The sequence below is a fragment of the Scyliorhinus torazame genome, chromosome 19 (genome assembly GCF_047496885.1).
Source record: "Scyliorhinus torazame isolate Kashiwa2021f chromosome 19, sScyTor2.1, whole genome shotgun sequence".
NCBI classification, from domain to species: Eukaryota; Metazoa; Chordata; class Chondrichthyes; order Carcharhiniformes; family Scyliorhinidae; genus Scyliorhinus; species Scyliorhinus torazame.
The window spans coordinates 89,872,155-89,894,794 of NC_092725.1; the positions used below are offsets into that span (position 1 = coordinate 89,872,155).

General features: G+C 49.6%; 1 protein-coding gene across 16 annotated transcripts in view; it reads left to right on the forward strand.

Moving 5' to 3' along the window:
• The window catches only part of nav3 (neuron navigator 3), a 1,340,243-nt gene that overhangs the window by 1,189,244 nt on the left and 128,359 nt on the right, over positions 1 to 22,640 (forward strand). For all 16 annotated transcript variants that reach the window (XM_072484719.1, XM_072484722.1, XM_072484724.1 and 13 more), the window contains 3 exons: positions 13,162 to 13,300; positions 19,840 to 20,107; positions 21,696 to 22,398. In XM_072484719.1, coding sequence (XP_072340820.1) covers positions 13,162 to 13,300; positions 19,840 to 20,107; positions 21,696 to 22,398 — 1,110 coding nt within the window. The remainder of the gene's footprint in view (positions 1 to 13,161; positions 13,301 to 19,839; positions 20,108 to 21,695; positions 22,399 to 22,640) is intronic.

Here is a 22,640-nt window from a genome sequence, read left to right on the forward strand (position 1 = left end):
CTTGGGGCAGTGGGGGAGGGGGAGTTCCACGAGGGGACGCATGCGATCGGGGTCGGGCCCTAGAACTCCGTTCTGAACCACATAGCCGAGGGTGGCTAATCGGTTCATGCTGAACACACACGTCTCCTTGTTGTAAGTTAGGTTGAGGAGTGTGGCGGTGTGGAGAAATTTGGAAAGGTTAGCGTCGTGGTCCTGCTGATCATGGCCGCAGATGGTGACGTTGTCCAGGTACGGGAAAGTGGCCCACAGCCCGTACCGGTCAACCATTCGGTCCATCTCCCGTTGGAAGACCGAGACCCCATTGGTGACGCCGAAGGGAACCCTAAGGAAATGGTAAAGGCGGCCGTCTGCTTCAAACGCAGTGTATGGGCGGTCCGCCTTACGGATGGAAGCTGGTGGTAGGCAGATTTCAGGTCCACTGTCGAGAAGACCCTGTACTGTGCAATCTGATTGACCATATCAGATATGCTTGGGAGGGGGTACGCGTCGAGCTGCGTGTACCAATTGATGGTCTGACTGTAGTCATCGACCATCCTGTGTTTCTCCCCAGTTTTCACCACTACCACTTAGGCTCTCCAGGGGCTGTTGCTGGCCTCGATGATACCTTCCCGCAGCAGCCGCTGGACCTCAGACCTGATGAAGGTCCTGTCCTGGGCGCTGCACCGTCTGCTCCTGGTGGCGACGGGTTTGCAATCCGGGGTGAGGTTTGCAAACAGGGAAGGTGGGTCAACCTTAAGGGTCGCGAGGCCGCAAACAGTAAGGGGTGGTAGGGGCCCGCCAAATTTCAGGGTTAAGCTCTGGGGTTGCACTGGAAGTCCTGGCTGAATAGCAAGGCAGCGCAGAGGTTGGGGAGGACGTAGAGCTGGAAGCCGCTGAACTCTACGCCCTGGATGGCGAGAGTGGCGATGCAGTACCCCCGGATCGCCACGGAGTGGGATCTGGAGGCCACGGAGATTCTTTGGTTAGCGGGGTACCGCGAGGGAGCAGCGCCTTACCGTATTGGGGTGGATGAAGCTCTCAGTGCTCCCGGAGTCCAGAAGGCAGGATATTTCGTGCCCGTCGACCTTCACCTTTGTCGAAGCGGTCGCGATGTGTGGTCGAGACTGGTCAATCGTGACCGAGGTGAGACGCGGCTGGTCATCGGCGGTTGCAGACAAGATGGCAGTGCCCATTGGTTCTGAGGCAAGCAAGATGGCGGCACCCACGGGCCGCAGGTGGTCTGAGGAGAGGAAGATGGCGGCACCCACTGGCCGCACGTCGGGTGTGCCGGGCCAATAGCGGCGATTGAGCGGGCCTGGCACACTCCAGCGAAATGTCCCTTCTTGCCACAGGTCTTTCAGTGCGCGCTCCGTGCCGGGAAGCGCTGCCGGGGGTGTTTTGTCTGTCCGCAGAAGTAGCACTTGGATCCCCCGGGTTTGGTTGGCTGCTGCGCGGCGCAGGCGTGGGATTGGTTGAGGGCGGTCGCTGATGGGATCCACGATGGGGTGGCCGCTGGCGGGGTCCATGATGTACAGGGGGCGGTGGGCCGTGCATTAACCTGTACGTTGTGTGAGGCGACCATGAGCGAGAGCGCTAGTTTCTTGGTCGCCGCGAGGTCAAGCGTGGCCCCTTCTAAGAGGCGCTGGCGGATGTAAACAGACCCTATGCCCGTAACGAACGTGTCTCATTAGCAGGTTTGAATGTGCAGTGGCCGAAATGGACTGGCAGTCACAGTCTCTCACCAGGGCGAGCAGGGCACGCCAGAAATCTTCCACAGACTCACCGGGAAGTTGGTGCTGCATGGATAGGAGGTGCCCGGCATAGATCTTGTGGTCTGCTGAGCGTAATTCTCCTTCAGTAGCGCCATGGCCTCTGCGTAGGTCGGCGCGTCCTGGACGAGGGGAAAATCATTGGAGCTCAGCCGCGTGTACAGAATCTGGAGCTTCTGTGCTTCTGAGATTGGGTCTGGCGCAGACCCGATGTATGCTTCAAAGCAAGCTAGCCATTCAAAGCAAGCTAGCCATTCAAAGCAAGCTAGCAAGCTAGCCAATGTTGGAAGTCCTTTTTGGCGTTGTTTGCTTGAGGATGCAGCTGCAGGCGACCAGGCTTGATGCGGAGGTCCATCTCTGAAAAATCTCTGTGTAATAAATTGATGCACTATCAATTACGACGAGATGAGAGGGGGCAGCACGGTAGCATTGTGGATAGCACAATTGCTTCACAGCTCCAGGGTCCCAGGTTCGATTCCGGCTTGGGTCACTGTCTGTGCGGAGTCTGCACATCCTCCCCGTGTGTGCGTGGGTTTCCTCCGGGTGCTCCGGTTTCCTCCCACAGTCCAAAGATGTGCAGGTTAGGTGGATTGGCCATGATAAATTGCCCTTCGTGTCCAAAATTGCCCTTAGTGTTGGGTGGGGTTACTGGGTTATGGGGATAGGGTGGAGGTGTTGACCTTGGGTTGGGTGCTCTTTCCAAGAGCTGGTGCAGTCTCGATGGGCCGAATGGCCTCCTTCTGCACTGTAAATTCTATGTTATTTCAGAGAGTAGACTGTAATCGAGGCTTTATTACACAGAGATGTGTGGCCTCCTACAGCAGCTTACAAAATGGTTGCCGTTCGGAGAGCACACACGTTTATACTCCGCCTCCTGGGCGGAACCAGCAGGCAGCAATCTACCCCCGTACCTGTAGTACAGGGGCCTTACCGTAATACCCATATATACAATAAATACAACAGTGGTGACTACCACACCAAGCTTCTGTTAAAGAGAGGATTTCATTTTTGCTTTAACACATTCCAGGTTTAAACTTACTGTGAGGCAAAGTGAGCCTTTGGTGATAGCAGGACGCAGTAAATCAGCAGCCTGCCATACAGAACCAATGGAGAACTTATTAAAACAAGCCGTCAACTCTTCCTGACTGTTCTGCACTACTGGCCCTTTCTCTTCACCTGAGGTTAATTTCAGCCTCTGCCCCCCCCCCCCCCCCCCCGCCCCCCCCCCCCCCTCCAACCCCCCTATTCCCCTTGTAGCATTTACAATCTATCCATTTGTCATATATTTCTAATAAATAAATTCTTCCACATCATTCTGTATTTTTCAAACTCTTAAAACCTAAAAAGGAAGGCACGATCTACTGGCCACGTTAAGCCCAAAAGGTGATGTGGCGCGATGTGGCCGGTAGATGCCGGGAGATCCCTCTTCTGGGATCTACCTGGCTCGCCACGTCTTACGAGATCTAACGTGATCTCATGAGACGTTGCGATGTGAATTCCGCCCATTGTGGGGAGATCACTTTTTGCAAATGTGCACATTAGAGCAAGACAGCTAGCTTTGTTGTAATATGCACTACCACGATCTAACCCCTTCGCCTTCGGATCTTGGGCGAGTGCTGTTCCGTGCTGGTCTCCACAAACGGGGGTCTCCCAGGGTTTTGGAAACATCCAGGTACTTGCCCTCTGGGAGGTTGGCACTGTTGGTGCCACCTAGGCACCTTGGCACTGCCAGCCTGGCACGCTGGCAGTTCCACATAGGCATCAGCCTGGAACTGCCAAGGTGCCCATGTGGTGGTGGCAGGGGCACTGAGATGGGGACCGGGCCCGGGGGTGTTCTGTGCAGGGGGGAGGGGGGCCTGAAGACTCCCTTTTAGGTGAGTTGGGGCTTCAAGGGATTCGGGTGTTGCATCAGGGGTCGAGTGATCTCCTTATGCACTGAGGAGTTCCGGCGAGCAGAGCTCCTCAGCGCAGAAAATGGGACTAAGTGCGGCCTGGTTGGGGAGCTGCCTGCTGAAACCCCGAATGGGAACAGTGTCCCGTTCGATAGCGTGGGGTTTCTCTGTTTTCCGAGTGCCCAGAAGCATCCGGCTAAACACGCTCATTATGGGACTGTGTTCCCATTTGGATAGATCGAGCCCAATAGCTCAACTATCTTGCGTCCGGTGAGGAATGGGAAGCAACTCTGCCATGATGTGCTTAAAATAAGCTTTAAAAACAATTCTTTCATGGGATGTGTCCATTACTGGCTTGGCTTGCATTTATTGCCCATCCTAATTGCCCAGCTGGGAGATTTTGGGCCAGATCCCAGATTTAGCAGGTCTTAGCCAGGGTGGGTGTTGGGTAAATCAGGGCAAAATTATTACAATGCATCGGATCATTCCTACTCAATCCAGTGATTCCCTCCCAAACTCCTTCACGCCAGATTCACACTGATCTATCTGCATTGTATATCAGTGAAGATCTGATTGAACTTGGCTGTGATGTCTCCTGTGGTGGAATAGCCCATGCTCACACTCATTTGAACTACTGGAAGGCTGCTCCACCTGTGAACGTGAGTCATTGATTTTAAAACTTGCAGTGCTGAGGGAGCGCGACACTGTCGGCGATGCTGTCTTTTGGATGAGACATTAAACCTGTCTGTTCCCTCAGGCAGATGTAGAAGACCCTGCAGTACTACTTTAAAGAACAGCAGAGGAGTTCTCCCTCTGTGCAAGTGTTTAACCCTTCATCAACTTCTGGTCACTGTGTGTATCAGTTAGGAAGCTCACTCTTGCCTCAAATGACAAGATTCTAGATTCAGGGGCGTCATTCTCCGACCCCCCGCCGGGTTGGAGAATGGCCGTTGGCCGCCGTGAATCCCGCCCCCGCCGAAGTCTCCGGTACCGGAGATTGGGCGGGGGCGGGAATCGGGCCACGCCGGTTGGCGGGATCCCCCGCTCAATTCTCCGGCCCGGATGGGCCGAAGTCCCGCCCAGAAATTGCCTGTCCCGCCGGCGTAAATCAAACCTAGTATTTACCGGCGGGACCAGGCGGCGTGGGCGGACTCCGGGGTCCTGGGGGGGGGGGGGGGCACGGGGCGATCTGACCCCGGGGGATGCCCCCATGGTGGCCTGGTCCGTGATCGGGGCCCACCGATCCGGGAGCGGGCCTGTGCCGTGGGGGCACTCTTTCCCTTCCGCCTCAGCCACGGCCTCCACCATGGCGGAGGCGGAAGAGACTCTCCCCACTGCGCATGTGTGGGAAACTGTCGGCGGCTGCTGACGCTCCCGCGCATGCGCCGGGAAACTGTCAGTGGCTGCTGACGCTCCCGCGCATGCGCCGCATTTCCGTGCCAGCTGGCGGGGCAACAAACGCCATTTCCGCCAGCTGGCGGGGCGGAAATCCCTCTGGCGTCGGCCTAGCCCCTCAATGTTGGGGCTAGGCCGCCAAAGATGCATAGCATTCCGCACCTTTGGGCCGGCGCGATGCCCGTCTGATTGGCGCCGTTTTTGGCGCCAGTCAGCGGACATCGCGCCGTTGGGGGAGAATTTCGCCCCAGATTCTAGATTCAAGTCCCATTCTTGAGCATGATCACTAAAACATAAAAAGCTGACGTTCCACTGCCGTTCTGGGGGAGTGCTGCACTGCCAGAGGTGCTGTCATTCAGATGAGATGTTAAATTAAAGCATTGGCTGCATATAGTGGAGATAACAAATCCCAGGGCCACTACTTTGAAGAAGAGCAGGGAATTTCTCCTTGGTGTTCTGGCTCATATTCAATACCACAATGACAATTTATCTGCTCATTATTACAATTGCTGTTATGGGGGAGTTTGCTGTGTGTAAATTAGCTGCCACAGTTTCTACACGCAGCAGCGGCTGCACTTCAACAATACATCATTAGCTGTGAAGTGCTTTGACTTGTCAAGCAGTCATGCAAAGCACAATATAAATGCAAGCCTTTATCACAGTGTCGTTAGTGGGACCTTGCTGTGTGCAAATTGGCTGCAGTGTTCTCAATACTACCCCTCAAAAAAGTGTTTCATTCACGGTATTTTGGGATGCCCTGGGGCCATGAAAGATGCTATATAAGTGCGAGGTCTTTCATTAAGAGGAATAACGAGGACAAAATCCCAGAGCCTCCACTTTGTAAGTGTGTGAATGATGGACTGTGTTTCTCCAGTTTTGTGGGTCAGCTGATGGCACTTTAGGGTGAGGGAGGCTATACAGTTTGTAGCCGTCTAGGATGAGACAATTTTCACATCACTTTATCAAACCTTCATTTTAAGGAAGGATATTGGATTTGCTGACTGACAATTAGGGAAATTGCACAGGGGAAGGAATATATATATATTGTCTATTTGTGCAATAAGACATTATCTGTTTCTTCTATTCCATCTCTGTCTGCAGCTAAACTGGCAGAGCTGCTGCAGTGGGGTTTCACACGCCAATTCAAATTTGGGTCTCAACAGACTTGTGTATGCTTTCTGAAGCCTGTCCAACAGTGATGACAGGATTGCCATGCTTCGCAGATGATTACCTTGAAGAATACACTCTCAGCATTGGCAAGTGGCTTGAGACTCTGTGCATTGAAATAATTAATGTCCTTTCTATTTTAATTCTGAGGATAAAATTTCATCTCCGCCGCCCAGGCAGTGATCGGTTTCCTTCTTTCTTTCAATCTGTCCATTGGTCCGTCTGCCCACCTATCCCTCTCTCTCTTTCTATCAATTGTCCCACTTCAATCTGTGACACCGTGTTAACAGCACAAAATTCTCAAGTGTTCTTGCATGCAGTCAAAGGGACACCCCTCGAAACATCCGATCAAGGGAAAGGAAGACATCTGATATACTGGGGACAACTGGATTGTGGAGTACATCTTCATCTTCCAGGAAGTTCCTTATTATCTCTTATTCTGTATCTCCTGACCAGTATTTATACTAAGTATGACCCACCACATTGCCAATACAGCATCTCTGTTTAACAGTGCTGATTCCATCCGGCTGATAACCTGGAACGTAAGGGGACTGAACGGGCCGGTTAAGCGGGCCCAGGTGTTCGCGCACCTGAGGGGGCTGAAGGCGGCATAGGACTAAATCGCTGGCTTTGAAAGCAGACCAAGGCAGGCCAGCAGCGCGGTTCAATTCCCGTACCAGCCTCCCTGAACAGGCGCCGGAATGTGGCGACTAGGGGTTTTCACAGTAACTTCATTTGAAGCCTACCTGGGACAATAAGCGATTTTCATTTCATTCATTCATCACATGGAGTCCAGGATCTTTGGAATAAATAAATATTAATTTGGAAGTCATCATCCTTGTTCTAATTAGTTTGTTATATTTACTGGGAAGACATAAAGCTGGTAATCTGCTGTACTGTTAACTGTAATTAGAGTGAACTGAGCAGTTTTTATGCAATTTTCATTGTATCCATTTCAAAAATGAACTTGTATTTTTGTTTTGTAAAAGGGGAATAAAACAAATGAAATCTGGTAATTGGAGCATGTATAAATACGGAAGAAGCACTTAGATGAGCACTTGAAATACAAGGCTATGGACTAAGTGCTGGGAAATGGGATTGGAATAGATACATGCTTGATGACCGGTGCTGACATGATGGGCCAAAGGACCTCCATCTGCGCTGTTAAACTTGAAGACTTTATGACTATGACTCATCTTCAATTTTTGAAATTCTCCTATCAAATGCAGCAACTTTAAAGGTATAGGCCGGGTTAGTGATAAATCATATATGCCAGTGTTTTTTAAACTTTTTTTTCCCGGGACCCACTTTTATGAACTGGCCAACTTTTTGGACCTACGCCGATTGATCTTTGGGACTAAGACGCCCAACTTTCACAACATACGGCACATTCACTTCCCTTTAATGCGGGTCCTCACTATCTCACTTCAATCAGGTTCACAGGAGGAGATGGCAATGCACATATCAGGTGCAGACTTCATCCAGTTCCTATGTGCTATCTTCACCTTTGTGAGAACGGAGCATCCAATCTTACATATGTAATTCGCTGTGAAGGGTAATAAAAACAAAACGCTTGTTTCACTCAGCACTGGATACTCCTGGGAGATGCTACTCCAGAATGCTGACAGCCTCATGGGCTTTTGGAGTCTTTTTAATGTGCTGTCACAGGTTAGATACAGTAGTGCAGTCTTTTCATTTGGAGTCAGCTGTAAGTTGAGAACAGACTCTGGGATCTCAACTTCAAAAGGAATTTTTCACCCACCGCTTTCAAAATCTGAAACTTCTCTCATTTGCCAGGAAATTTCTATGCAGATAGAATTTACACGCAAACTGATTGAGTTAGTGATTCCTGCTTCACTTCTTGTAATTAAACCATCTGCTTCTTTGAAAAATTCCAAATTAAAATTACCTTTAATAATAGCAATGGTTCAGGGGTTGGAACACAAAATACACAAGTGCAGTACTGAGGAGTGCTTCACTGCCAGAGGTGCTGCTGTCTTTTGAATGAGAAGCTAAACTGAGGCTCTGTTTGCTCCCTCAGATTAAGTACAAGTTTCTATATTTTGAAGAAGAGCTGGGGAGTTCAGCCTGATGCCCTGGCCAAAATGTATCCCTCGACCAACGTCGCCAAAACAAATGATCTGGTCATTATCACATTGCTGTTTGTGGGATTTTGCTGTGTGCAAATTGACTGCCAAGTTTCCTACATTACAACAGTGACTCTACTTTGAAAATACTTCATTGGCTGCAAAATACTTTGGGACATTTTGAAGTTGTGTTAGTTGTTATATAAATGCTTGTCTTTCTTTTGATATTCATAGTTGAGCTATTTAAAGATTGTGTTCTTGGAGCGGAATTATGCAAGCAAATTTCTTCAACTCAGATTCTTATCCCTTTGCCATTTGTAGGGAAAAACGCAAAAGTAATATCAAAAGGGAATTTCATTAGAAGATAACGGATGTGAATGGGTTAGGCAGATAAAATCAGACAGACCAAAAATGAAAGAGCACACTGCCATTGTGCTTGCATGCAGAATCTAAACACAAATGGTTCTGTTTTGTCAATGGTTTGAACTCAGGATAATTTCTGAGCAAAACTGTTTCTCTACCAATGTCTGTTCCATTGCAATAGAACGCTGAAGTTATGGTTTGACTGATCCCAGATTTCTGGAGCCTTACATCTGGCAAATATAAGAGTTAATCACAAGATAATTACAGACCAGGAAGGCCATTCACTCCATCTTAATTCATCTAACAAGGAAGACGTCATTACAGCATTCGCTTTGCAGGATTTTCACCTGCAGCATTTATTACGGCGTCTGTGCCATGTTCCTTATGTTAAAGGAATTTCCTGATATGTCAGTTTTGAATCTGCCTTTTACTAGTTTGAATATGTGTCTCTCTTGTCCCAATCAATTTAAAGTAAGCTTACTTATCCATGTGCGTGAGTTTATGCACCATTGTAAAATGGTGTCGCAGCTACCTCCTTTCCACTCTGAAATGCCCAGGTTTCTCTCACCAGGGGACTAATCTTATGGTCTTTCTCTGATGGCCTCCAGCTCTTCAATGTTTCCATTGCGCCTTGATGACTGGATGCAGCTACTAAGCTATAGTCTGACCAGAGCCCTGTACACTTTGATCATGATCAGCACTCTCATCTGATTATGCGAGCGCTTCAAGAGCTGCAGCAGGCGGGTCAAAACCGAAGCACTTTCCCACATTACAAACAGCAATAGCGCACACTTATATCACAGCAAAAATACTGCAGATGCTGGAAATCTGAAATATAAGCAAAAAATGCCGGAAACATTCAGCAGGTCTGGCAGCTTCTGTCGAGTGAGAAAATAGAGTTAACGTTTTGAGTTCGTAGGACTCTTAACATACATTTATGCATCACAAAATATAATGGAGATTTTTGACTTGATGATCAAAGCTTCGTCAAGTGCAGGTTTAAGGATTGTTTTGAAGGAGGAGAGTGAGGTGGAGAGATATATGGAAAGTATTCCAGGCAACTCCAAATTCGGGATACTCAATGAGAGGAACCCTGATATTTTGGAGGCTTGTGGGGCTGGAGGGCATTACAGAGATAGAGAGAGGCAAGGCCATGGAGAGATTTGAAATTTACAGATTGAAATTTTAAAGTCAAACTGTTGCTTGACTGGAAGCATTTTGTATGCCAGCGAGCACAGTGGTGACAGATAAACATGAGATGTTCTATGTTTAGACATGAGCTGAGGTTTGGATGACCTTAAGAGAGTAGAATGTGGGAAACCGCCCAGGATCAGTGGAGTCTAGAGATAACAAAGGGATGAATGAGGGTTTCAGTAGCAGATGACCTAAGACAGGGATAAGTTAGATGTTGTTAAGGCAGTGGAAATAGATGGTCTTAATAGATGGCATGACTTTGAGAAGCTTATCTCCTAGTGAAATATAATATCAAAGTTGTGAACAGGCTGGTTCACACTCAGACCGGGAGAGGAATGGAGTCAGTAGCTAGGGAACCAAGTCTGGAGCTAGAACTGAAAACAGTGGCTTCAGTCTTCCCAATAGTTAATTCAACAAAATTTTTGCTCATGCAGTATTAGATATTGGATAAACTGTATGATAATTTAGAGACACTGATTACACTTCACAGACCCTTCATTGGCTTGAGAGCATCCTTCCAGGTGGTAGAGGTCATGAATTTGGAAGGTGCTGTCGAATGGGCCTGAGTGAGTTACTACAGCGCATCTGGTAGATGGTACACACCACTGCCCATTGTGTGTCGGTGGTGGAGGGACTGACTGTTGAAGGTGGTGGATGGGGTGTCAATCAAGCAGACTGCTTTGTCTTGGATGGTGTCAAGGTTCTTTAGTGTTATTGGAGCTGCATTCATCGAGGCAAGTGGAAAGTATTCCATCACACTCCTGACTAGTGCCTTGTAGATGCTGGATCGGCTTTGGGAAGTCAGGAGGTGAGTTGCTCACTACAGAATTCCCAGCCTCTGACCTGCTCTTGGAAACACAGTTTTTAAATAGCTAGTCCAGTTCTATTTCTGGTCAATGGTGAGCCCCAGGATGTTGATATGGGGATTCAGCGATGGTAATGCCATTGAATGACAAGGACTATGGTCAGATTCTCTCTTGTTGGAGATGGTCATTGCCTGGCACTTGTGCGGCACAAATGTTATTTGTCACTTATTAGTCCAAGTCGGGATACAGTCCAGGTCTTGCTGCATGTGGATATGGACTGCTTCAGGATCTGAGGAGTCACGAATGGTGCTGAACATTGTGCAGTGATCTGCAAATATCCCACTTCTGACCTTATGATGGAAGGGAGGTCATTGATGAATCAGCTGAAGATGGATGAGCCGAGGACACTATCCTGAGGAACTCCTGCAGTGATATCCTGGACCTCCAACCACCACATCCATCTTCCTTTGTGCTAGGTATGACTCTAACTCGTGGGGAATTTTCCCCGTATAACCATTCAGTCCAGTTTTGCTAGGAGCTCCCTGATGCCACACTAGGTCAAATGCAGCTTAATGTCAAGGGCAGTAAGTCGCACCGCACCTCTAGAATTATTCAGCTCTTTTGGCCATGTTTGAACCAGGGCTGTAATGAGGTCATGAGCTGAATGGCCCTGGTGGAACCCAAACTGAGTGTCAGTGAGCAGGTTATGATTGATAAATGCCACTTGATAGCACTGTTGATGACTAATGTGGCAATAATTGGCTGGATTTAATTTGTCCTGCTTTTAGTGTACAACATTTCCACATTGCCGGGTAGCTGCCAGTGCAGTAGCTGTACTGGAAAAGCTTGGCTCGGGGCGTGGCAAGTTCTGGAGCACAAATCTTTCGCACTATTCCTGGAATATTGTCAGGGTTCATAGCCTTTGCAGTATCCAGTGCCTTCAACTGTCTCTTGATATCATGTGGAGTAAATCGAATTAGCTGAAGACTGACATCTGTGATGCTGGGGCCTCAGGAGGAGGCCGAGATGGATCATCCACTCAACACTTATGGCTAAAGATTGTTGCAAATGCTTCAACCTTGTCTTTTGCACTGAAGTGCTGGGCTCCACCATCATTGAGGATAGGGATAATTTTGGAGCCTCCTCCTCCAGTTAGTTGTTGATTTGTCCACCACCATTCACGGCTGGATGTGGCAGGACTGCAGAGCTTAGATCTGATCTGTTCATTGTGCGATCACTTAGCTGTCTATTACATGCTGCTTATGATGTTTGGCATGCAAGTAGTCCTGCGTTGTGCCTTATTTTTAGGTATGCCTGATGCTGCTCCTGGCATGCTCTCCTGCACTCTTTATTGCACCAAGGTTGATGGCTTGGTGGTAATTGTAGAGTGAGGGATATGCTGGGCCTCATTTGCAGATTATGGTTGAGTACAATTCTGCTGCCGCTGATGGCCGTTTTGAACAAAAACAGTTTTGAGTTTTCTTTTAATTTATAGTACCCAATTCTTTTTTTTCAATTAAGGGACAATTTAGGGTGGCCAATCCACCTACCCTGCATATCTTTTTGGGTTGTGGGGTGAGACACATGCAGACACGGGGAGAATGTGCAAACACCACCTGGACAGTGACCCGGGCAGGGATGGAACCGGGTCCTTGGCGCTGGGAGGCACAGTGCTAACCACTGCGCCACCGTGCCGCCCGACCAGTTTTGAGTTGCTAGATCTGTTCAAAGTCTATCCCATTTAGCACGGTGATAGTGCCACACAGCACGATGGAGGGTATCCTCAATGTGAAGATGAGACTTTGTCTCCACAAAGACTGTGCGGTGGTCACTCTAGCCAATAATATCATAGTCAGACGCATCTGCGACAGTTAGATTCGTGAAGATGAGGTCAAGTATGTTTTTCCCTCTTGGTGCATCCCTTACACCTGATGCAGACCCAGTCTAGCAGCTATGTCCTTTAGGACCACGTCAGTAATGGTGCTACCGAGTCACTCTTGGTGATGTACATTGAAGTCCCCCACACAGAATGCATTCCATGTCCTTACCACCTTCAATGCTTCAACATGGAGGAGTACTGAGACATCATTCTATCATTTAACATCATTGAAAGGAAATTCCAACGTTCTAAAAAAAGATAATGTTTTAAAATTTAAATGTTGGGAAATAAAACCAGTTAAATCAAAAGAATATTGGGCAGAGGGGTGGAGTGTATTTAGTCATGGCTGCTTCCTCATCTTAATATACTAATGTCAGAAATATAATGCATCCTAAGTAGGAGTCTTGACCGTTAACGTTTTCCTTTTTGTATGTGATGATTGTCGTGGATGATTATCTGATTAATAATAGCCTCAACCAAGTTATTTTATGAAGGCCAACCTTGAGCAACAGTAGGCCATGGATAATTATGCACCAAGGAATCTAATTAAGTGATGGTTCTGCAGTATAATCCAACATGAGCTTTACAGTGTTAAAGTGTTTGATTATGGATTTCTCTCTATTCTTCTAGCTGGGATGATAGCAGTTCTATCAGCAGTGGTCTCAGTGATACACTTGATAACCTTAGTACTGATGACTTGAATACAACCTCATCTGTCAGCTCTTACTCCAACATCACTGCCTCTTCCAGGAAGAATACCAGAACTCAGGTACATGTTCCACATAGAACCCCATATACCATTGAGGTGTAATGTAGGTGTACAAGAGAAAGAAATGGCAAGTATTTTGGATTTCATTCATTTATCTTTTTTATGCTGTTTATGCAAAGGGTATTGTTTGGATAGAGAAATAAAGTTGATTTCCCCCAGTATTGTTGACAACTTACAGTTATAGGATGCTTTTACTCCAAAACACATCATAGTTGAGGGTTAGACTGTATGAGAGAGGATGGGGGTCGGGGCGGTGGATGCGGTACCAGGGAGGGTGATCTGAGTCAGTATTGGACAGACTGTTTTCTAGATGGGTTTGGAAGGTGGGGAAGGATGAAGCAAGGCTGAGAGGCTTGGGTAGCACTGGTGGAACACCCAGCAGCACAGAGTTGGAAAAGCAGAAAGAACTAGCAAAGGATGTCGGGCTGGATGGGATTACAAAAGTAGCAAAGAGAGATATTTGAAATTTAATACCATACAAGGCTTTTCAAAGTTCCTATTGAATCTGCTTCCACTGTCCTTTCAGGCAACACCTTCCATATCACGACAACTCGGTGTGAAAAGAAACAAAATTCTCCTCATCTTCCCCTCTGTTTCTTTTGTCAATTAACTTGAATTTGTGTTCACTTTGCACCCTATCCCTTGATACCCTTACTGAAGGATAATTTATCGATCTTGTCTTGAAGCTTCAGTTGATTCCTTGCACTCTTTTAAAAAATATATATAGTTATTCAAATTTTCCAACATATTTTCAACAAACCACCCCCCCAACAAAAAGAAAGAAACAAGAACACAACAATCAAAGATTATACACAAATTATACATTGGATTTCCCCCATATACAATAACCCCCCATATGACATTTAAAAGCACCAATAGGGAAGCCCACCCACCCAAACGCCCCTCCAAAAGACCCCCCCCCTCTCCCTCCCCCTCCCCTGGGCTGCTGCTGCTACTGACCTCCTCCTAACGCTCCGCTAGATAGTCTAGGAACGGTTGCCACCGCCTGAGGAACCCCTGCACAGACCCTCGCAAGGCAAACTTTATCCTCTCCAGCTTGATGAACCCTGCCATGTCATCGATCCAAGCTTCCACACTAGGGGGCTTCGCATCCTTCCATAGTAGCAAAATCCTCCGCCGGGCTACCAGGGACGCAAAGGCCAGAATACCGGCCTCTTTCGCCTCCTGCACTCCCGGCTCGTTCGTTACCCCAAATAATGCTAATCCCCAGCTCGGCTTGACCCGGGCGTTCACCACCTTGGACATAGTCCTCGCAAAACCGCTCCAAAACCAATCCAGTGCCGGGCACGACCAGAACATATGGACGTGATTTTCCGGGCTTCCCGAGCACCTTCCACATCTGTCCTCCACCCCAAAGAACCTACTCAACCTCGCCCCTGTCATATACACTCTGTGAGTAACTTTGAACTGTATTAGGCCGAGCCTGGCGCAAGAGGAGGAAGAATTAACCTTACTCAGGGCATCAGCCCACAGACTCTCATCTATCTCCTCCCCCAGCTCCTCCTCCCACTTGCCCTTTAACTCCTCCACCGAGGACTCCTCCTCTTCCTTCAGCTCCTGGTAAATCGCCAAAACTTTGCCTTCTCCAACCCATACACCCGAAATCACCCTGTCCTGAATCCCCTGTGCCGGGAGCAGCGGGAATTCCCTCACCTGCCGCCTCACAAACGCCCTCACTTGCATGTACCTGAAAGCGTTTTCTGGGGTAACCCAAACTTCTCCTCCAGCGCCCCTAGGCTCGCAAACGTCCCATCGATGAACAGGTCCCCCATTCTTCTAATCCTTGCCCGATGCCAGCTCCGAAACCCCCATCCATCCTTCCCGGGATGAACCGATGATTCTCCCGAATCGGGGACCAAACCGAGGCTCACACCTCGCCCCTGTGTCGCCTCCACTGCCCCCAGATCTTCAACGTCGCCGCCACCACCGGACTCGTGGTGTACCTTGTCGGCGAGAGCGGCAGTGGTGCCGTCGCCAGCGCCCTCAGGCTCGTGACCACACAGGACGCCATCTCTAGCCTCTTCCACGCCGCCCACTCTCCCTCCATTACCCACTTACGGATCATCGCCACATTGGCTGTCCAATAATAGCCGCACAAATTCGGCAGCGCCAGCCCCCCCCTGTCCCTGCTACGCTCCAGAAACACTCTCTTCACCCTCGGGGTCTTATTCGCCCACACAAAACCCATGATGCTCCTACTTACCTGTTTGAAAAGGCCTTGGGGATCATAATGGGAAGGCACTGGAACACAAAGAGAAACCTCGGGAGGACCGTCATTTTGACCGACTGCACCCTACCCGCTAGTGAGAGTGGCAGCATATCCCATCTTTTAAAATCCTCCTCCATCTGCTCCACCAACCGCGTCAAATTGAGCTTGTGCAGGGCCCCCCAACTCCTAGCTACTCTGATCCCCAGGTACCGAAAGCTCCTATCCGCTCTCTTCAGCGGTAGCTCGTCTATCCCCCTTCCCTGGTCCCCTGAATGCACCACAAAGAGCTCACTCTTCACTACGTTGAGCTTATACCCCGAAAAGTCCCCAAACTCCCTTTGGATCCGCATGACCTCCGCCATCCCCTCCACTGGATCTGCCGCATACAGCAACAGGTCGTCAGCATACAATGACACCCGGTGTTCCTCTCCCCCCCCGGACCAGTCCCCTCCATTTCCTGGACTCCCTCAGTGCCATGGCCAGCGGCTCAATTGCCAGTGCAAACAACAAGGGGGACAGGGGGCACCCCGCCTTGTCCCCCGGTACAGCCGAAAGTACTCCGAACTCCGCCGATTCGTAGCCACACTCGCCACCGGGGTTCTATATAGCAGCCTAACCCAGCTGATGAACCCCTCCCCGAACCCAAACCTCCGCAATACTTCCCAAAGATACTCCCACTCCACCCGATCAAAGGCCTTCTCCGCGTCCGTAGCTGCCACTAACTCCGCTTCCCCCTCCACCGGGGGCATCATAATCACATTGAGGAGCCTCTGCACATTTGTATTTAATTGCCTACCCTTCACAAATCCCATCTGGTCCTCATGAAACACCCCCGGGACACAGTCCTCAATTCTCGTAGCCAGCACCTTTGCCAGCAACTTAGCATCAACATTGAGGAGCGAGATCGGTCTATACGACCCACATTGCAGTGGATCCTTGTCCCGCTTCAGGATCAAAGAAATCAGCGCCCTAGACATTGTCGGGGGCAAGGTCCCCCCCCTCCCTCGCCTTATTGAAAGTCCTCACTAGCAACGGGCCCAGCAGGTCCACGTATTTCCTGTAGAATTCAACCGGGAACCCATCCGGCCCCAGGGCCTTCCCCGCCTGCATGCTCCCCAATCATTTAACCAGCTCCCCCAGCCCAATCGGCGCCCCCAAACTAGCCACCTCCTCCTCCTCCACCCTCGGGAACCTCAGCTGATCTAAGAATCGTCGCATCCCCTCCTCCCCCGCTGGGGGCTCAGACCTGTACAGATCCCCATAGAAGTCCCTAAATACCTTGTTTATTCTTACCGCACTCCGCACTGTATTCCTCCCTCTATCCTTAGCTCCACCAATCTCCCTCGCTGCCTCCCTCTTAGGAAGCTGGTGTGCCAGCATCCGACTCGCCTTCTCCCCATACTCATACGGCGCCCCCTCCACTGTGCCTCTGCTTTCCCTGTGGTCAACAGGTCGAACTCCGTCTGGAGGTTCTGTCGCTCCCTGAATAGCCCCTCCTCGGGGGCCTCTGCATACTTCCTATCCACCCTTAAAATCTCCCCCACCAATCTCTCCCTCTCCCCTGCAACCTACCGCTCACCATCACATATCGACCTCCATTATCCACTACAATATTCATTGCCTCAAACGACACCCGCTTCCCCACCAGTATTGCGACCCCTCTGTTCTTCGCATCCAGCCCTGAATGAAAGACCTGCCCTACCCATCCCTTTCTCAGCCTAACCTGATCTGCCACCTTCAGATGTGTCTCCTGGAGCATAACCACGTCTGCCTTCAGTCCCTTTAAGTGCGCGAACACCCGGGCCCTCTTGACCGGCCCGTTCAGGCCCCTCAGATTCCAAGTTACCAGCCGGATTGGGGGGCTACCCCCCCCCCCCGCCCGCCGACTAGCCATCTCCTTTTCTAGGCCAGCCATGTGCCCGCGCCTCCCACACCCTCCAGTCCCCCAGGCGGCGGACCCCCACCCCGACTACCTCTCCTACTTCCAGCTCCCTTTTGGCCAATGCAGCAGCAACCCTGTTCCCCCCCCTCCCCCAGCTAGATCCACATCTAGCCATTTTTCTCCCCCATGATACTCCCGTAAGTCAGCTGACTCCTGCTGACCCCGGCCCCTCCCGCCATTCCATCGACCCCCCAGTGTGAGAATCCCCCATCCCTTGGAAGTCAGTGTGCGCTCCTCTCCAGCACCGCCCTTTCCCCCCCCCCCCCCCCCCGGGGCCCCACCCCAGTCCTTCCTTCCCTACCGCGGGAAAAAGCCCGCGCTTTCCTGAGCAGCCCCGCCCCCTCTGGCGCAGCTCCTTTTTGCGGCCTTACCCCAACTCCCCATCCCCGGGCCTCCACTCCCCCTCTTCCTCCGTGGGGCCCTGCCCCTCCAACACCGACGCCCACACTCTCCCGCAGCCCCCACATCAAATCCATTCACCCATCCACACTCAGCACTCAAACCCAGAGAACATTCCCCAAACGCAATAAACACAGTAAACATCCCCCCACGACCAACCCTCAATTTGAGTCCAACTTTTCAGTTTGTATAAAGTTCCATGCCTCATCGGGCGTTTCAAAATAGTGGTGCCGATCTTGGAACGTGACCCACAATCGCGCTGGCTGCAGCATCCCAAACTTCACCCCCTTCCGATGGAGCACTGCCTCAGCCCGGTTAAAACCAGCCCTCTTCTTAGACACCTCCGCACTCCAGTCCTGGTAAATTCGGATCTCCGTGTTCTCCCACCTGCTGCTCCGCTCTTTTTTGGCCCATCTCAGGACACACTCTCTGTCCATAAAGCAGTGGAACCTCAACACTACAGCCCTTGGCGGCTCGTTGGCTTTGGGTCTCCTTGCCAGGACCCGATGAGCCCCATCTAGCTCCAGGGGCCTCGGGAAAGCTCCCACGCCCATCAGCGAATTGAGCATCGTGCTCATATATGCCCCGGCATCGGGCCCCTCCACTCCTTCAGGGTGACCCAGAATCCGAAGATTCTTCCTCCTCGACCTATTCTCCAGGTCCTCGGATTTTTCCGCCCACCTCTTGTGCAGCGCCTCGTGCGCCTCCACCTTCACCGCCAGGCCCAAGATCTCATCCTCATTCTCCGAGTCTTTTTGCCGCACCTCCCGGATCGCCGCCCCTTGGGCCTTCTGGGTCTCCACAAGCTTCTCAATCGCCGCCTTCATTGGCGCCAGCATTTCTGTCTTCAGCTCCTCAAAGCAGCGTTTAAGAAACTCCTGCTGCTCCTGCGACCACTGCGCCCATGCTGCTTGGTCTCCACCCGCCGCCATCTTGCTTTTCCTCCCTCGCACTTTTCGCTGCACCAGGATCACTTTTTTAACCGCCCCACTCCTGGTCCAATCCATATAATGTCAGGGGGACCTTGCTGTCACCTTCCCACACTGGAAGCCGTCGAACAATTGCCGTTGGGGCCCCTCTGGAGAGCCCAAAAGTCCGTTCCTGGTGGGAGCTGCCGAACGTGCGACCTACCTCGGCATAGCCGCATCCGGAAGTCGATTCCTTGCACTCTTAGCTTACAGACAGAGTCCCACTTGTCAGACACAAAATGTGAAAGACATTTTGATTCCCAATCTTCATTCCTGAACGGTCTGTGGGATTAGTTGTTACTGCTGAATGAGACTTTTAGAACTCTGCCATCTCAGTCCCTCGTCTGAATCTTTCAACTAAGATGATGCTCTTGGGACTAGAAATAATGTTGTCAAAAGCTATCTGGCCTCTGCGGTTAAAACAATGTTTTTGATTTGAATTCCAAGAGAAGACAATTTAAATATTTATCAATACACTCCAGATGTGGAGAGTAGCTCTTCTGCTATTTCATCCGCAGAAAGGGAACACCCCAGCAGAACACCAGAGGAGACTATTCAGTCTCTTGTGTCCATGCTGGCTCTTCAAAAGAGCTATCCAATGTTCTTCCCTTTCTCCATAGCTTTGCAACATTTTCAAAGTTCCTATTGAATCTGCTTCCACTGCCCTTTCAGGCAACACCTTCCATATCACGACATCTCGGAGTGTAAAGAAACAAAATTCTCCTCATCTTCCCCTCTGTTTCTTTTGTCAATTATCTTGAATTTGTGTTCTCTTTGCACCCTATCCCTTGATACCCTTACTGAAGGATAATTTATCGATATTGTCTTGAAGCTTCTGTAGATTCCTTGCACTCTTAGCTTACAGACAGAGTCCCACTTGTCAGACACAAAATGTGAAAGACATTTTGATTCCCAATCTTCATTCCTGAACGGTATAACAGAAAAGCAAACAAATTTCTGGCCACTGATGTACAGTTCTTACCTTAATACATTCTTACAGCTCAAAACGGACTCCGAGAAGCACTCAACATCAGAAAATGAAACTGCTTGGAGTGGTGAGGAATTGAAGAAGCCTGAGGAAGGACACGACACATTGAAGATGGATTCCAGTGATAAATGGAAGAGGAACCCCTCTGATTTGTCTGATGATTCCGAGAAGGGACAAAGGCCATCTCTTTCCCTGTCTCAAACCGGATCATGGAGGCGGGGCATGACGGCACAAGGAGGGGTACCCACACCTCGGAACAAGCATCCCTTAAAAACGCCAGGTAAGGGAATGGAAATCACCCACTCAATGTAAAAGCAAAATATGACAGATGTTAGAAATCTGAAATAAAAACAGAAAATTCTAGAAATACTCAGCATGTTTAGCAATAACTGCGGAGAAAGAAACAGAGTTCACGTTTCGAGTCCATTATTACTGTTCTCCGGACTCTTTATTCTAGAAAAGGCTCAAAGGTGATCTCGTAGAGGTTTTAAAAATGATGAAGGGACTCATAGGATAGATGTAAAGAAGATATTTCCACTTGAGTGGGATATGAAAACCAAAGGACAATCAGTAGGGAATTCAGGAGAAACTTCTTTACCCAGAGAGTGTGGAACTCTTTACCACATGGGGTATTTGAAGGAAGCTGGATAAACACACAGCAAGAAAGGAATAGAAGGATATGTTCATAGGGTGAGATGGGAACATAGAACTTAGGAGCAGGAATAGGCCATTCGGCCCTTAGAGCCTGCTATGCTATTTGATAAGGGCATGGCTGATTTGATCGTGACCTCAACTCCAATGTTCTTTATGCCCCTATTACCCTTGACTCCCTTGTCTATTAGGAATCTGCCCAATTCAGCCTTGAATACATTCAATGGCCCCACCTCCACAGCTCTCTGTGGAAGAGAATTCCACAGATTAACGACTCTCTGAGAGAAGAATGTTTCCTCACCTCCATCTTAAAAGGGAGACCTCTTATTCTTAAACTGTGTTATCTCTCCCTAGCCTCACCCACAAGAGAAAACATTCTTCCACTATCCACCCTATTACATCCCCTCAGGTGCCGGGATTCTCCAGTCCTGCCTATAGCAGGAAACCTCATGTGTGACACGGACAATGTGGAGAGGCAGCCAAAAACCTATTAACATTCGGTGGGAATTTCTAGTCCCACAAAATCCTGGCCCAGGACACCTCCCATTCTTCTAAACTCCGACAGATACAGGCCCAGCTTGTCCAACCTTTCCTCACAACATAAGCCCTTCATCCCCGGAATGAGTCAAGTGAACCTTCTCTGAACTGCTTTGAACGCAATTATGGTAGATGGTGGCTGGAATTCTCTGGCCATTTGCCAGCGGCAGGTTTCTCTGGTCCTTCTGGCAGCGCACCCCCGCTGCGGCGTGGGGTGGCTTCAATGGGAAATCCCATTGACAGTGGCGGGAGCAGAGAATCCCGCCACCAGCGAACAGCACGGCGCCTCCCGCTGTTGAGAAATGCACGGCTGGGAGGCCGAAGAATCTCGCCCTGTATTAGGTGAACATACTAAGGAGAATGGAATCATTGGGGTGAAGGGTGGTGTAGGGAGGAGAGTTGAAGACGTATTAGTGAATTTCGGAGAAACTTCATTACTCAGAGAGTAGTAGGAATGTGGAACCCTCTACCACAGGGGATGGTTGAGATGAATAGTATCGATACATTTAATGGGAATCAGGATAAACACATGAGGGAGAAAGGACAAGAAGGATATGTTGAAGGATTTAGATGAAGGATAGTGGGAGGCTTGTGTTGCGCATTATTGCCAGTATGGATCTATTGGGCTGAATGGCCTGTTTCTGTATTGTACATTCTAAGTTTAATTGTCAACATGCCAGTTGCAGGGAAATCAGAAGATGGAAAAGTTTCAGAGAAAGGAAAGGTGTCCCTAAAAAGCACAACGACCCAACCCTCAGAGGCAGGAAGGAGCAGTGGAGATGAAGGAAAAAAGCCACCATCAGGTATTGCTCGCGCACCCACTGCGGGTTCCTTTGGGTTCAAAAAAGCTGGCGTCTGCTCGTCCACAACAGCCAGCGGTGTGACGGTGACCAGTGGCTCAGCCACCCTGGGAAAAGTGCCCAAGTCTTCAGGAATCCCAAGCAAGTCAACATCTGTGAGAAAGACAAGTCTGGACGGCTCTCAGAACCAAGAGGATGGGATCCTGCTGATCAGCTCCAGGACTAACCTGCAGTACCGTAGTTTACCACGACCTGACAAGTCCAGCACTGGAAACATAGCCGGCCGTGGTGGGCACCGTTCTAGTACCAGCAACATCGATTCCAATGCTGGTGGCAAATCAGCCAGTAGCACAGCTTCCAAACTGAGAGAACCGTCCAAGGTCGGCTCAGGCCGATCCAGTCCCATCAGCATCAGTCAAGGTGACCGAGAGCGGGACAAGGCAGCTGCAGTGTCAGACCCGGAAAGCATGTCACTGTCCAGTTCTCCGAAATCCAGCCCACCCTCAATGAACAGCAGCGGAACATCGGGATTAAGGCAACAGGGCTCTAAATATCCTGATATTTCTTCACCGACATTTCGCAGGTTAGTGATGATGTCAGCCGAAACAGTTTGTGCAGGTGACTACCCAGAGCTCCTCTGCTTTTGTAGCACACTGTAGCATAGAGTCTGATTTTTTTTTTAACCTTTTAAAACCAGAAATTTCTGAACTGGGAGCTGCCTGTCCGGGTAAGATATTCTGGTTTCAATCTTGATAACACTGCATGGTGGAAGCAGAAGTTCTCCTCTGTTTTGGAAAAGTGCTATAATCTCCTACACTCCCTCTG